At 44.1% G+C, this 14,144-nt stretch overlaps 1 protein-coding gene across 1 annotated transcript in view; it reads right to left on the bottom strand.

Moving 5' to 3' along the window:
- Window positions 1-1,445: 1,445 nt before the first annotated feature.
- Window positions 1,446-14,144, bottom strand: part of NIBAN1 (niban apoptosis regulator 1) — a 151,584-nt gene continuing 138,885 nt past the window's right edge. The window contains exons 11-14 of the mRNA XM_047840839.1: window positions 13,594-13,704; window positions 11,600-11,707; window positions 7,633-7,744; window positions 1,446-6,015 (exon numbers count right to left, since the gene is read on the bottom strand). Coding sequence (XP_047696795.1) covers window positions 4,889-6,015; window positions 7,633-7,744; window positions 11,600-11,707; window positions 13,594-13,704 — 1,458 coding nt within the window. The 3' untranslated portion in view covers window positions 1,446-4,888. The remainder of the gene's footprint in view (window positions 6,016-7,632; window positions 7,745-11,599; window positions 11,708-13,593; window positions 13,705-14,144) is intronic.

Raw genomic sequence — 14,144 nt, 5'->3', positions numbered from 1 at the left:
ACTTTAGTCCATGACAGGGAAGAAATAAAAGCAGGAAATAAAGGGCAGTCTCAATAGGTTCAACAACCAAATCTCAAATTGCTTGAGTAGAGTCTTTAGTTGCCCTTTATCTGTGCTGCCAGAACGCTTCCTCCTCTGCCTGCAGAACCACCACTTGCTTCTCAGTCTTCCCAACTGGACTCAGTTCCCTAAAAGCAGGGACCACAGCTTCTTTCCTGCTCCTTGCCCAACCTCAAGAGGAAGGCTTGCCCGAAGGCAGATGCTCTCCATGAATTAGTTGGGCATTTGCTCATGTCTCGCAGATTTGGGTAAAATCCAAGAGTAAACTTCTTTTTACCTTGCTGACCTCATAGGGACCTCAGAAAATCCAGTGGAGGTTAGTGTTCTGAAAACTAGGAGTGCTTCATATTAGCCACCTTGATTTGGGGGCAACTTGGCTCTGATGTCCTCTCCCAGAGTGACAGGTGTGCACAAACACAGGATGAAATTCCATCACTAAAACAGAACTATCTCAACAGGCCAAGGGTGAGTAAAGTTGCCAGCTTCTTAGACCATTGCTGGGATTGGTGATATTTATTCATTCATTCAACATTTATTGAGCATTTTCTGTACACAGGGAGGTATGCTCTGTTGGGGACACAAAGACTGAAGACAGAGAAGGTAGATGGCTGTGGTAGAGTAAGAGAAAACAACCAGAAGTGGGCAAGTAAATTAGGGTGACAGTTCAGCAAAGTGTTATCGTGGTTGTGGTGAGGGTGGGGGGAGGTTTGTCCTGACATATCCTGACTCTTACAGGAAAAGTGGGCATTGGCCAGGTTGACAAAGAGGGGCAGAAGTTCTTGGAAAGGGGAAGACTATGGCGAAGGTTGAGAGGTGTTTTACACCAGGCAAGGAAGCAAATACCCATTCTTGGCTCTCCCTGGCCATGTTTACCCTGAGAACTTGAGTTTGGGGATGTCAGGGACATATCCATCATGTTCACCTCTGTTTCTCCAGTACCCACTAGAGTGCCTACATATAATAAATACAGAATCATTATTTTTTGGATGAATTAATTCATGGAGGAATGAGCAACTGTGGATATTGGTGAGTAAATATTATTTTATGCATGGCTGTAGAAAGAATGAATGTTTTGCTTAGTGTTACCCATTGCAGATAAATTTGTTTGAACAGTAGTTCAATTACATCAAGAGTAATTGCCCATTATTACAGACATAGAGAAATTATTCCTAGAGAAATAAGCCTAATTTTCAAAGCATAATTACCTCTGACATTAAGTGACTTCTCTGTGGACTCCTTTCTGACAACAGAAAATGAAAAGTTCCATAATACAGTAATAGTGACTCACTCTTCCATCTGAGGGTGTTACTCCCAGCTCGAGTATGACGTTTGCTTAAAAGATGAAACCACCCCCATTCTAAATAAATATGACATTTGGACAAGTCTTCAAGGATGAACATTTTATTGGAATATAGGCACTTGGCAGAGTAAATATGTGGTTACAAAGTGCTTTTAAGTTTATTTGCTTTATATAGTGACCAGAAAAACCCATCCACAGTGTAGATTTTATTCTTGAAGTTACAGACTTCAGAAGGCAGGTCCCCAAACCCTGGGTAAAGTAAGAAGACACACGTAGCTGACTTTTTTTAACCTACTGAATCTGTATTGCTTTAATCAGTAATGCCCTTCCCCTCCCCATAGTAAAATTGCTATGTAGATAGCATTTAGCACTTTTTATAAAGAATGAAAATCACACTCATCTGGCAGAACTGTGAAACCCTTTGAAATCACCGACTCCAGTCTGGAGGGTCACAAAACCAGACTTGAGAATCTTTGCAATAAAATGTAGAAGATCAGGCCCAAAGACCTGCAGTTCCTCACACTCAGCCTCTTTATAAAAGCTTTTGGACAGGTCGGAATCTTATCCTTGTGGTTTCCAAAATATTTTTTTTTGAAAAGAGAGTTTTCTCTGCATGACTCAAGGCACCACTGTCTCCACTCTAAGCTGCAAAGGAAAAAATGACAAGCCAAATTTTTTCAAGGAAAACATTCTCTTTGTAAAAGGTCAATAGTAACATAGCTGATTTAAAGTCATGGGATTTTTGCCAAAAACCATGTCCTGAGGTTTTATGCATTTCTAATGGATTTGCCCATAGGAGAGATCCCTAGAGCAGCCTGCAGAAGCCTTTCATGCTGCTCATTTAAATGACAATAACCTTGCTCTAACCTGGAAACCACTAAATCAACATGAACAAGTCTATTAAAAACAAGACAAGCTCATAGTAATATGGAGCTATGCCATTCGACATGTTGAAATGAATAAGGAATATTTTTAACGAACGTTAGTTTCCTGTTCCACCTTCAAACAGAACAATCATCCCGCTTAATCTAGTGGACTTGTCTTTTGTGAAATCTGTACAGAAAAATTATTTGTATTGTCAGCTATATCCTCCCAGCACCCTCTGGCCTACAAGATGGGTAAAGAGAGGTCACTGATGTTCATCCATCCAGTGCAGTGAGATGTACTTTCTTTAGGGTTGGAAAAATCTCTTAGTTTTCCGAGGGGTCCAAGAAGCCCTGAGGTGAGCAAAGGGAGGAAGGTGGGAAGCTCCAGCATGGGCTCGTACTGAGCGCATGCACCTCCTTGCTCACTGACGTCTCCTGGAGAGAGAAGGGCAGTCCCGGGTGGGGCTGGGCACTGCTCCTTTGGCTCCTGGCCTTACTGGGCAGCACATCTGACCATCTGGCTGTCTGCCTCTTGGACTTTGGACTCGCCTTAAGGGAAGACTCCCCAAGGGCAAAAAGTCCAATTAAAAACGTCTCCCTGCCTGACAGCAAGCCCCAGATAGCCCCGGCACAGCAGCGTGGCGGGCGTTCAGTTCTCACATTTCCTGAGCAGCTTGACGCGTGCCAGTGCTTATGCTCAGCACTAGGGATATGAAAGTGGCTTGAGAAGGCAGTGAGCCGTTACTCAAGGCTGTGTCTCCCTAGCAGGAAGCACACATGATTAATAAACCCCAGTTTCTGTCCTTGAGCAGAGGGGCCCCCGGAAAAGACGGGAAGTAAATAGAATTTCAATACTCTATGCTAAATGCAAGGATATGAGTGAACACTGGGTACTGCAGGGGACCAGGGGAGGAGTGGCCTCTGCCTTCTTTCCCTACCAGGAGATCCTTCATAGATGTGAAGATCTAAACACTCTAAGAGAAGTTATAATGATTCAATATGAGAATATAGTTATACTGATTATTCTTCATTCTTTGTGATGTAGAAACCTAGAAATTCTTCCTGGGGAGGTGGACAGAGCTATATTTTAATTCCTGGTTAAATAGTTAAACTGTGGGATAAAAGAACTGATATAAATTTGCTGATGATGATCAAAACAGGCTTTTAGGACAGCATGTTGGGATCTAATGCTAAAATTTATGCAAGGAAGTATCAACAGGTAGTTCCTGGGCCAGAAGCTTTTAAAAAATAACATGGTATTTTCTTGAAGATTAGAACACATCTTTTTAATCTTTTGCAAGTAAGTCCTTTAACATTAACAGTTATCATTGGTCATGATCCATTGAGAAGATGTATCTGTGTCTATTTCCATTAAGGTATAAGTTCTGGGAGAGAGGAACAGAGTCTTTTTCACTACAGCATCTCCAGTGCCGGGGACATAATTGGGACTCAGTTAACTTGCTGCATGATCAAACAAATGATTTCCACTTGGGGTGACATCTTTGGAATTTGATATTGTACAACTTGGCTTTTCTCTTTCTCTCTTTCGCTCTCTGCCTGCCTTTCTTTTTTCTTCTCTCTCCTTCCTTCCTTCCTTTCTTCCTTCCTTCCCCATTTATTCACCTTATTCCCCTTCTGGGAATGAACCAGGACTGCTGAATGGATAGACAGAAAGTTGTCATGGTTTGAAAATGGACATATTTTTTTTTCTTTAAATTCCCATAGGCCTTTTAATTTATGCTAGACAAAGCACCTTTATCTTTTCTTCTTCTTTTTTGTTATTACTATGCCTAGCACAGCACGTGGCATACAGTAGCTTTCAAATAATGCTTGTTTAATTGGTAGTCTTTTACACTCGGTAATTAGCTAAGCTCTCTCTGCACATTCTAAGACTAATTTGGAATGCTTTCAGGCTTACACATGCCAAGGAAATTTTCTTGCCTCATCTGAATTTCCCCAAAAGGTGATTAATTAATAAGAATCAACACGATTAATTAACAAGACATTGATAGCGGAATTAGTAACAGGCTCAGACAGTCCCACAGACCACAACGTTCCTCTGTTTCTGCTCAGCTCCCCATGGGCTCTCTCAGGCATAATGTCTCAGGCGCTGTAGGACTGCCCACAGCAGGGTGACCAGTGCTCGCCACCTACCCTTTCCTGCGATCTGACTGTGGATGAATGCTGAGTCCTTCGGGGACAGTGAAGTGGGGATAGTAGACGGTGAAGCTGGATTTACAGTATACATTTGCATTCTTACCCAAAATTAAAAAGCCTTAAAGTGCATTAGAGGAAAATGTGCAGTGTATTGGCAACCGTGCTCCCACTGTTTCCTTCATCTTTGTTGGAACACCACTGCTTCCCTTAGACACCCTCAGCTGCCTTTCACCCCAAACACTCCATTACTTTGTAATTCCTATTAAAATGCTAACGCAGTAATTCATGGTAGAACTGTTCAATTCCACAAAGGTCTGCCTCAGTGCACATGCCCGGTGTGCATAGCCTCTGGTTTCATTACACACACTAAGTACTTAATTTTGTTTTTTTGTTTGTTTGTTTGCTCTTTATGGTAGCAACTTGCGTGTAACCCCTAAGCGTACCCATAACCATTAACCTCTGGCTGAGTTTGTGCAAAGAAAATACTTATGCCAAATTGCCCCTTTCACTCTTCTGAGGGTTGCCCTAGGGTATTCTCCCCGACGTCTTGTGAATCTAGCAGATCGATGTTTGGAACATTCTCCACCACCCACTGACACTCATGAACACCAGCAGCCTGAATCTGCTCTGTCTCCACACTGGCAGCAGCCTGGGCCATGCTGCTATTCCCTCCCACCACTTCTTCCACAGAAACCTGGCTCTCACTGGGGCACGTGTGGTCAGCCCTGGAAATGCAATCTGCTTGCTGCCCGGCCTCACCCTCCACAGTGGATACAGCCTGGGCCTCCAGTCTGGAAGCCCTGCCTGTGAGCTCGCTCTCAGCGGGCTCCCCGGCCTCTGCTTGCTGCTCTGTGGGGTCTGGGCGGCTGTCACCCTGGGTGAGCCCTTCACAGATCAGCTGAGCCTCCAGAAATCCCCCCAACTCCACCCTGCCAGCCTCCGCCTCCGGAGGGGGAGAATGGGCCTCCCTCTCACTGACTTCATTCTCTTCACAGCTGTGTTGGCTGGAGGCAGCTGCTGGACCGGCCTCTGTGTAGATCTGAGTCGTTTCCTCTAATTTTTCAATGTCTTGGGGAACAAGGATCTCCTCGTTTGTATCTTTTTCATTCTCAAGGGTGGCAGATTCCACTGGTACCTCAATGGTCACTGTCAACAAATTTCTGAGCTCCTTTAAGGAGCCTGAGGCAGAGCTGGATTCTGGCTTTTCGCAGGTGGGCTCTCCACCCTCAGGAGCCCCTCCAAACTCCAGCTCTGGTGAGCATGTGCCCAGGGCTCCTGCCATGTCCTCTGCAGCCACAAGATCTACGACAGGGCCATCCATGCCTGCAATAATCACCTGTCCGTTCTCACCCGGGGGAGGGTCGGGTACAGGAAGAGAAAGGCTTTCTTCTTTGGCCAACGGACTAGGGACCCCAGGCTGCTTCTTTTCCCCTGACTCCTGGAATACTTCATTACTCAGGGTCTCACTATCTGAAACTCCTGGCAGAATGGCTGAGGCTCTCCTGGCAGGGCTGGCCTGGTTTGACCCTGCAGGGGTTTTTAGATCAGTTAAGCTGGACACGCTTTCACTGGGCAAGGCCATGTTGTCTTCAAATAAGTTGTGTTTCTTCAGGATAGCAGCTTCCTTTATCACTGAGAGAGACCAGAACACAAAACATGACATTAACACTCTGCCCTGGCCACCCTGGGGTTTCTGATTTTATCCAGAAGCCAAGCTTCCTTCCCAGCTTTTCTGGCTATCCACATACATTTCTCGACTTCAAATTCCAGTTTTTGTTCACCCTCTTCCAGCTGTCCTTCCCTGACGACCAAAAGCCCACAAACTCATTCCAAACTCTGGACCTCTGTAGTGTTCATTCATTCATTCCTTTGCTCATTCATTTTTTCAAAGTGGGCATCAACGATGGGACAGACTTTGAGAATCCAAAGATGAATAAAGTACGGCTTTTGCTTTCAAGGAGCTCGCAGTGTAGAACAGTATCATCTGTGGCACTCATGGAGGCCCCAGTGCAGGGGCAGGCCTGACATTTCTCTGCTTCACCTCCCAGTCTAGTCCTGAATGTGTAATGTGTACTCCATACTGAGCATGCAGAGAGAGCCCTGTTGATGTGTAGTGTCTAGAATGAAGACCTGTGTGCATCCACTCAGTCTTAGAGGCCTTGAGAGGACTACAAACAGTAAAAATAATGACAGCGGCTGACAGTTTGACTTCACTGACAGTTTGACACTGACACTGACTTCAGCTGTGCCGGTTGTATAGTGCCCAAAAGGATCACAATCAAGGGGGTGCCATTTGCTCCAGGATCAGCACAGATTTGTGTAGTCAGCAAAATTCTCCAGCACCTAGCAGCAGAGCACCCTACTGTGATAAAATCAGTGTATCACGGCAATTTTTTGACAGAGAGCAATCAAGTGTCTGGAGAATGGGAGCCATTTCCTAATTGGCTCAAAGGTGCCACGGTGGACTGGCCTTGAGCGGGCCCCTCCTGTCACACACTGTGCTGACATCTTTACATTTTTTATCTCGTCGGATTGGCTACTGTGACCTGGGGCTTGTGCCTGGCCAGTTTTCTTTGTGGAGGGTTTTTTGGGATACTAACACCTTCTCCACGAAGACCAGATACGTTTCAGGCCTATGGTTTCAGGGAATGGCCCTGTCCGGGGTATTTCTATCAAAGTTTTCCTGTCCATGGTCCCATCACAAGCAAGGCCTCAGTCCACGGATAGTGGACATGGAGCACTGTGTCGGCACCCCGTGTCTGCTTCTGTCCAGCTGACGGGAGGTGAGGAATGTGCTGAGGGAGCAGCTGGCAGCCCTTTTTCCTGGATTCACCTCCTCCTGGCTCTGGGAGGGGCTGTGAGTCTGTGGCTAAAAGCACCTGTTTTCCTTTGTTTCTGTCTGGAGCAACTGGAGGAAGACAGCTGTTCATGAGACAGTCCAGCCTTAATCTCCCCAAACCTTGGTTTTCTCTGAAAAATGAAGCTTGAAATTCCTGTCTCACAGAGTTCTTATTGATATTCAAAGAAATAATATCTAACGGGCCAGCACAGTGTGTGCCAAACCATGAACCTCAGTCAAGGTCAGTATCCCTCTCTCTTTCCTCTCTGTCTCCCCAACAAACCAGTATCGATTTCTTCTTCCCCTTTCATCCCTGTTGAGAAACCTCACTGGCCTCACTGGGTCCCCTTTGAGGGGTACTCCCATCTATCTGGTGTCCCCACTCTCGGCACCAAGTACATCTTCCTTACCTTTCAGGGTTTCATCAAGGAGGCTCTGATGTAAAATCTCCTCATAGACATTTTCAACGTGAATCATATTGGTGTGATCTGCAAAAATGAACTGCTCGTATTTCTGGAGCTCCTGGAGGGTGAGAGATAGGAAGACAGAGGACAAGGCATGAGAGGGCAATTTGTAGAGGAGGTACAGAGAGTATGGCTCCCACTCATGACCCCCTCCTCGGAGAGTGGGGCACTCAGCCGTTGGTCATTCCCTTCCTTTTCCCCAGGCACCAAGGCACCATTTCCTGGACTGCGCACACAGATTTTGATCATCTCAAAGTCCTGTCGGTGGGTCAGTGGGTCTCAAGGTCCTCCTTTTTTTTCATCACAACCAAAATGCTCCCTTCTTCCTCTTTTTTTTTCCTTTTAAACTCCAACAGGACTTTACCAAGTAAGTTACACACGGTAAAATGTACACATTTTATAAGTGCATCTCAGTGATTTTAAATATATTAACTAAACCCACGTAACTATAGCCCAGATCATGACAGAGAAATTTCCAACACCCTGTGCATTTTTTCTAGCCTATACCCCCACCAAGAGATAAGCATTACTCTGATATCTGTCACAATAGATTAGTTTTTCTAATTCTTGAACTTTATATAAATTGCATCATATCTTCTTGTGTATTTGGCTTAGAGATTCATCCGTGTTGCTGCCTGTATCAGTAGCTCACTCCCTTTTATTGATTAAAGGCATTCACTATATGGGTGGACTAAAATTGTTTAGCTATACTCCTATTGATGGTGTTGAGATTTTTCCATTTTTAACTGTTATGAATATAATTGCTATAAACATCCTTTGCATGATCTTTTTGGATTTAGGGGTTTATTTATCTTAAGTTCATACCTAGAAGTGAAATTCCTGGGTCCCTGGACTAGATATTTAACTTTATTAGGATGGGGCCTTTTTCAGGTGTGGGGAATCTCTAGTCAAGAGCTCTTCAGGAACATTCTCTTCTATCCCTCCAACTGGCCCTGACACTCATTGACAAACCTAGGCAGGATGCAGAAGCCCTTAACCCTTCCTGCTTTCGGAGAGTTTCCAGATGGCTTGAGGACAGCAAGGGGTCAAAATGTACCAAATCATATCCCAGTTATCAGCATGAGGACACAGAAGGGATCAAAATGTACCAAATCACATGCCAGTGATGAACTCAGTTATCCTTACAGCTCATGGTGCTGGAAGGGCCCCAAGGGCCAGGGCCTTAGCAGCGGGATTTGATGCTTTTCGCCTGAAGGGACAGGATTTACAGTAGGTGATCAGAAGCCACTACATGCAGACAACTCAGTGCTATAGGACTTGGGGGCCTGTTGTTCGGGACCAGGTCACAACAGGTGATAATGGGGTCCCTTTATATCCGCCCTAGAGCAAAGCCAAAGGATTGAAAAGGCATGAGCTTCCATGACCCTGAGAGGGTCTGTGAGGCAGGACTGACACACAGACGAGAACTGTGTGGAAAGAGCACTGCCCAGGAGGCTGGACACTGCCCTGGATTAGCTGTGGGACCTGAACAAATCATGTCACTGCTCTGTGCCTCTCCCTTCCTCTGCAAAGCGAAGGGCACAGGCTCATGTCTGCAACACCCTTTCATCTCCCTAGGTGGTCTCCCATTCTTTACTCCCCTGACTGGTGCCTAAGGACTAGGTGAAAACATGACTCTGGGACATCCTCCCTGACCCCATAAGCAGAGCTGGGCACCCGGCTCAGAACCGTGGCCATTGCTCTTCCCCATAAGGCCACTGCTGTGCTCATCACATGGCATACTATATGCCTGTCCATGCCTGTCAGCTGCCTCTAGGCTATGAACTCCAGGACAGCAGGGACATTGGCCTAGCACAGTGCCTGGATCACATTTGATACATATTCAATACATGTTTGTGGAATAAACAGCAGGCCTTTAAAATTTCAAACGGCTAAATAAGTGTGTGGAAAGGAACAATTTCTAGGGATGTTTATACTGTCATGACATGTCCGGCTTTATAAAATAGGTCTTCTATATTGAACTGATTAAACGATAATGTATGTTTAATTCCTTGGAGCAATCTAACTGGAAGCCCTGAGGTTGGGTCTTGAGGAACTGGAATTTTTTTTAAAGCTTCCCATGCAATTTTAATGTGCGGCTGGAATGGAGTACCACAGATCTAGGAAGCTGTGATATAAAGAACCAAAAGGACCATGCTTTAGTAAAATAAAGAATCCTTCAATGAAGCAAGTAATTCCCAAATTTGCCCATTCTGCAAATTCAGATTTTAGGAAATTTCTTGGCACTGGAATAATATCCTTAACTACTGAAAACCTGGGGTATCAGCTTCTTTTGCAACTAATCTCTCTTGATTAAAAATCATAAGAGCATTTTATAGATTGGGTACAGTTCTGCTGATGCTTGGAGAAAGGGAACTGATGAAAAAGGGGACTTTCTTTACCCTTCTCCTCTTCTTGGAGAAGGTGGCCTTGAGGCACCCAGATTGCTTTGGGATAGAAGAAGAAAAACACCCTAGGCAGAATATCTGTGTACAGACACAACTAGAGGTGGACTAAGTCATCCTCTGGGTGGCAGCATTTTTCCATCCACATATGGCCAAGGGCCAAACATACGGACAGATTCTTTACTCCTTTGACTTTTATCAAACTCCCAGAAATAAATGCTGGGTACTAGATATGCCAAGACTCTAAAGGGAAAAAAAAAAAAAAAAACATTTACAGAATATAAAAATGACCAAAGAAATTTCTGCAGTAAAATAGCTTATGCAAAGGATTTCAATATTCCAACTCTTGGAGACCCTCTAAGCTACCCCAAAGCCCTTTTTAAATTCTAAAAAGCTCTTTATGATTTGCTCCAAGAGGGAGAAGGCATTGATAATGTCCAGGCTCATATATCATTTCTAAAATGTAGAAACTGTAATAGTAGTAAATATACCATTTACTGTAAATATACCATTTGCTGAGTGCAAGCCATGTTATTAGCAAGTGTGAGCTGAGATCAAACTCTGGTGGTTACCAGCTGTGACTTTGGGCCTGTGACTTAATCCCTCAGATTTCCGCATTTGTACAATGAAGATATAAATAGCACCTCCTCCTAGAGTTGTCATGAAAATTATTGAGATAGTCCATACAAAGTGTTTAACATGGTAAGCACTCACCGAATATTAATCAAATCATTCTAGTCTCCTCAATCTTAAGAAACATGCCACAAAATATGTCATCTCCATTCTCTAGAAGATGGAATCTAGGCCAAGGAAGAGGAAAAGTGACTTGCTCAAGGCCCCAGAGCCAATATATGGAGGAGCCAGAACTTGCACCCAGATGTTGAACCAGCCTCCACAGGCAGCTTGTTCATTACTCTGCTCTGCAGACTAAGTCACACCTTCATAATCATGGCTGTCACTGGTAGCAGCTTTAAGTGGTTTCAGTTTCATTGATTTCACCAAACAAACATTACTGGATTTAAAGGAAAAAAATACCCTTCTGTAATCATGTTTCTTAAGGTCTTTTTCGGGATTTAGCGGTCAAGTTTCAGAGGACATGTGGTTCCCAAGAGTCATACTATGATGAAGAACGCCTGGTGTCCTCAGGTGTTCTATGGCAAGCCTAAATTTGGCTCAGAGTCAGATCATTACCTTTGAGATTTTGTCTAGGTCAGGGGTCAGCAAATCTGATGACTGCTTGTTTTTGCAAATAAAGTTTTATTGGAACACAGAAGCACCCATTGTCAATGTATTGCCTATGTCTGCTTTTGCACTTAGCAGAGCTGAGTAGTTGCAACAAAACACTATGATCCATGAATCCTAAAATATTTACTATCTGACCACTTATAGAAAAATTTGCTGACCCCTCTCGGGTCTAGTCTACTGTTTGTAAGCACATCATAGCAAAAGGACTTGCTTGAACTTAATAGCAATAAAAGTATGCTCTCTGGAGTAACTCATCTCCTTACTGGTTTGCATGTGGATGCCAGTGCCTTCTGCACGGTGGGAAGTGTGATTTGAACCAGTGCCTCTTGAAATATCCTCTTCCTGATGGTGCTGCTGTCATAATCATATTGCTGTCAATACAGAGATAGAAACATATGCTAAATAGCAACATTGCAATCTGTTAACTTTTGCTTAAACAAAAACTCAGTCACTCACTTGTCTCTGTTTTTCCCCTAATTTCTGAGGACACTTGTGGTGTTTCTAAGGTCTCAGAGATCTTATCATGCAATTCTCTCAACCCTGGGTGGAGGGTACGACTATTAGTGACCCATCTTATCCTCCCCTCTTACAGATAGGGAAACTGAGGCAAGACCAAAACAATAACTTCTGCATTATAAAGAAGTTGGGGACAGAACTGGGGAGTGAGTTTGTATGTCATCACCCCTGTCCTGGGTGGCTCCATAGGAGCCACAGTCATCTACTTCTTTCACTCTATATCCTAAAAGCAGGATTAGTGGGTTGTAATGGTTTCCACAAGGGAAGACAGAGTCTGGATCATTGCAACCTTAACACTGTGGCATGTTAACCAAAGAAGTTTAGTATCTAGACCAAGAAAGATGATCATTCACTGTTCTGCACGGAATAGTCAAGCCTAGGGACCACAGTTTGGTTTTAGATGATACTTTAAGGGGAACACAGACAAACCGGAACATAGTCACAGGCATGTGAGTAGAATGGTTAAAGACATGAAGGCATTCATACCAGAAATAATAACTTTGGGTGAAATTATAGCTCCCCTCCTCTCTTCTTATTCTCTGAGCTTTGAAAACAACCAAAGGCTACTATGTTGAGGGACATGGACAGGGAGGACAGAACTAGAATCAACAATGGTGAGAACTTTGGCTTCACATCAGGTAGTATGTTCTTGCGGTTAAAGGTGTCCAGAGAAGGAATGGACTGTCCTGAAAGGTATAAAGTGTCCTAACACTGGACGTGTTATTGACATTGATTCTATCTTTTCTTTCCAATTGAAAGCTCATTATTATTTGTGTTATCATAATAAAAATTGCTTTTTTATTTGCTTTTTTAATTTGCTTTATTTATTTATTTTATTGCTCAGTGATTTGGTTGCCAGAGTTTCCTACTTTCTGTGAGGTATTAAGATTGGGTGTAAAATTCAGGGACCACCTTCTAGGCTCTGTGGGACTTTTATCTTCTGCTTCAAGGCACTGTTTAAGGGAATAGGTAGTAAGAAACTAGTGGGCAAAGTTTAAGAATAGTTTGAGCTCTAGGTTTACCATTGACTAGCCTGTTGAGCTTAAGTAAGTCACGCTAGCTCTTAGTGGGTCACTTTCCTCATCTTTGCAATGGAGACATATTCTAATCATATCACAAGTCCATGTGAGAATCGAACAAAACAGGATAGGTTAAAAACAAAAAAAGCTTTAAAAATACACCAGTGTAAGCTGTTATTATTAAAAACCATTTTGATATATACTTAAGCAGTAAGCACAATAAAAACAATTTCACATGGTGGGCATCTTTTTTTTTTTTTTTTGAGTACTTCCTTTGCCAGGAGGTTTCGATTTTTCTAAAAACTGTTGGCCAATTTAAATGGGTTTTACTATATCGTAAGCTCTTTGAAGGAGGCTGTGTATTGGCTATCACAGGTAATACCTACCACAATTTTTTGCTTACAGTGGACAGGCAATAAATATCAAGTGCAACTGCTATGAATGTAAGCTGGGAACAGGTCACTTCTAGCTGATGGACAATGATACTGAGGACCTGTGGTCCCTAAAGCTGCCACTAGATGCCAGAACAGGCATGAAAGTTATGCCGGGGGGGGGGGGGGGGGGGGGTGTACCGGATGCCTGGTAGCCATTGCTACCTCAAGGGGGCAAAGGGGCTGGATTACAAACAGGGAGTGTGAAAGAGAACTTGGTATTTTCCACTTAACAAAAGCAGGGGTCACGCTCTTGTTTTATGCTTCCCACAAATGAGAGAATGGTTTTACCTTTAAGACTCGGAGCTTAACCTTCTCAATGGCGACCGCAGTTCTGGATGCCTCTCCTTGGAGGTGTGGGGAAAGCAATTGCTCGAAAGTGAATACTGCATTCTCCATTAACTAGAAACCAAAAGCGACACAGAACGACACCTGGTCAGAGGCCAGGGTCTCTGCCCTGGAGCAGGGAGGGGATGACCATCACAGTCCCCTCAGGCACTACTCTGGGGCCACCCAGAAGAACAGATCCTCACGCCCTCCACCTGGGCTGTGAAATAAATAGGCACCTGGCCTCAGGGGGATCAGTAAGAGTCTAAGAAATAAGCACACACTCACACTCGCGTGTTGGCATGTATACGTGTATTTTTTCCCCTCCTCTCTTCTTATTCTCTGAGCTAGAAAACCTATGGAGGCCATGGGATTGAGAATACCATCCTCCCCTGTGGTCAACCCCTTTCTCCAGTCTCTGTACCTGCAGCCAGGCCTTGACAAAGTGAGGTGGGAAGCTTCTCCAGTGATTTTTTGGCTGCTTTAATCCTGCACTTCCACTCTTCGGTGGATGC

Source organism: Prionailurus viverrinus, chromosome F1 (genome assembly GCF_022837055.1).
Source record: "Prionailurus viverrinus isolate Anna chromosome F1, UM_Priviv_1.0, whole genome shotgun sequence".
Lineage (NCBI taxonomy): Eukaryota > Metazoa > Chordata > Mammalia > Carnivora > Felidae > Prionailurus > Prionailurus viverrinus.
This window is presented reverse-complemented; position numbering and strand designations above follow the sequence as displayed.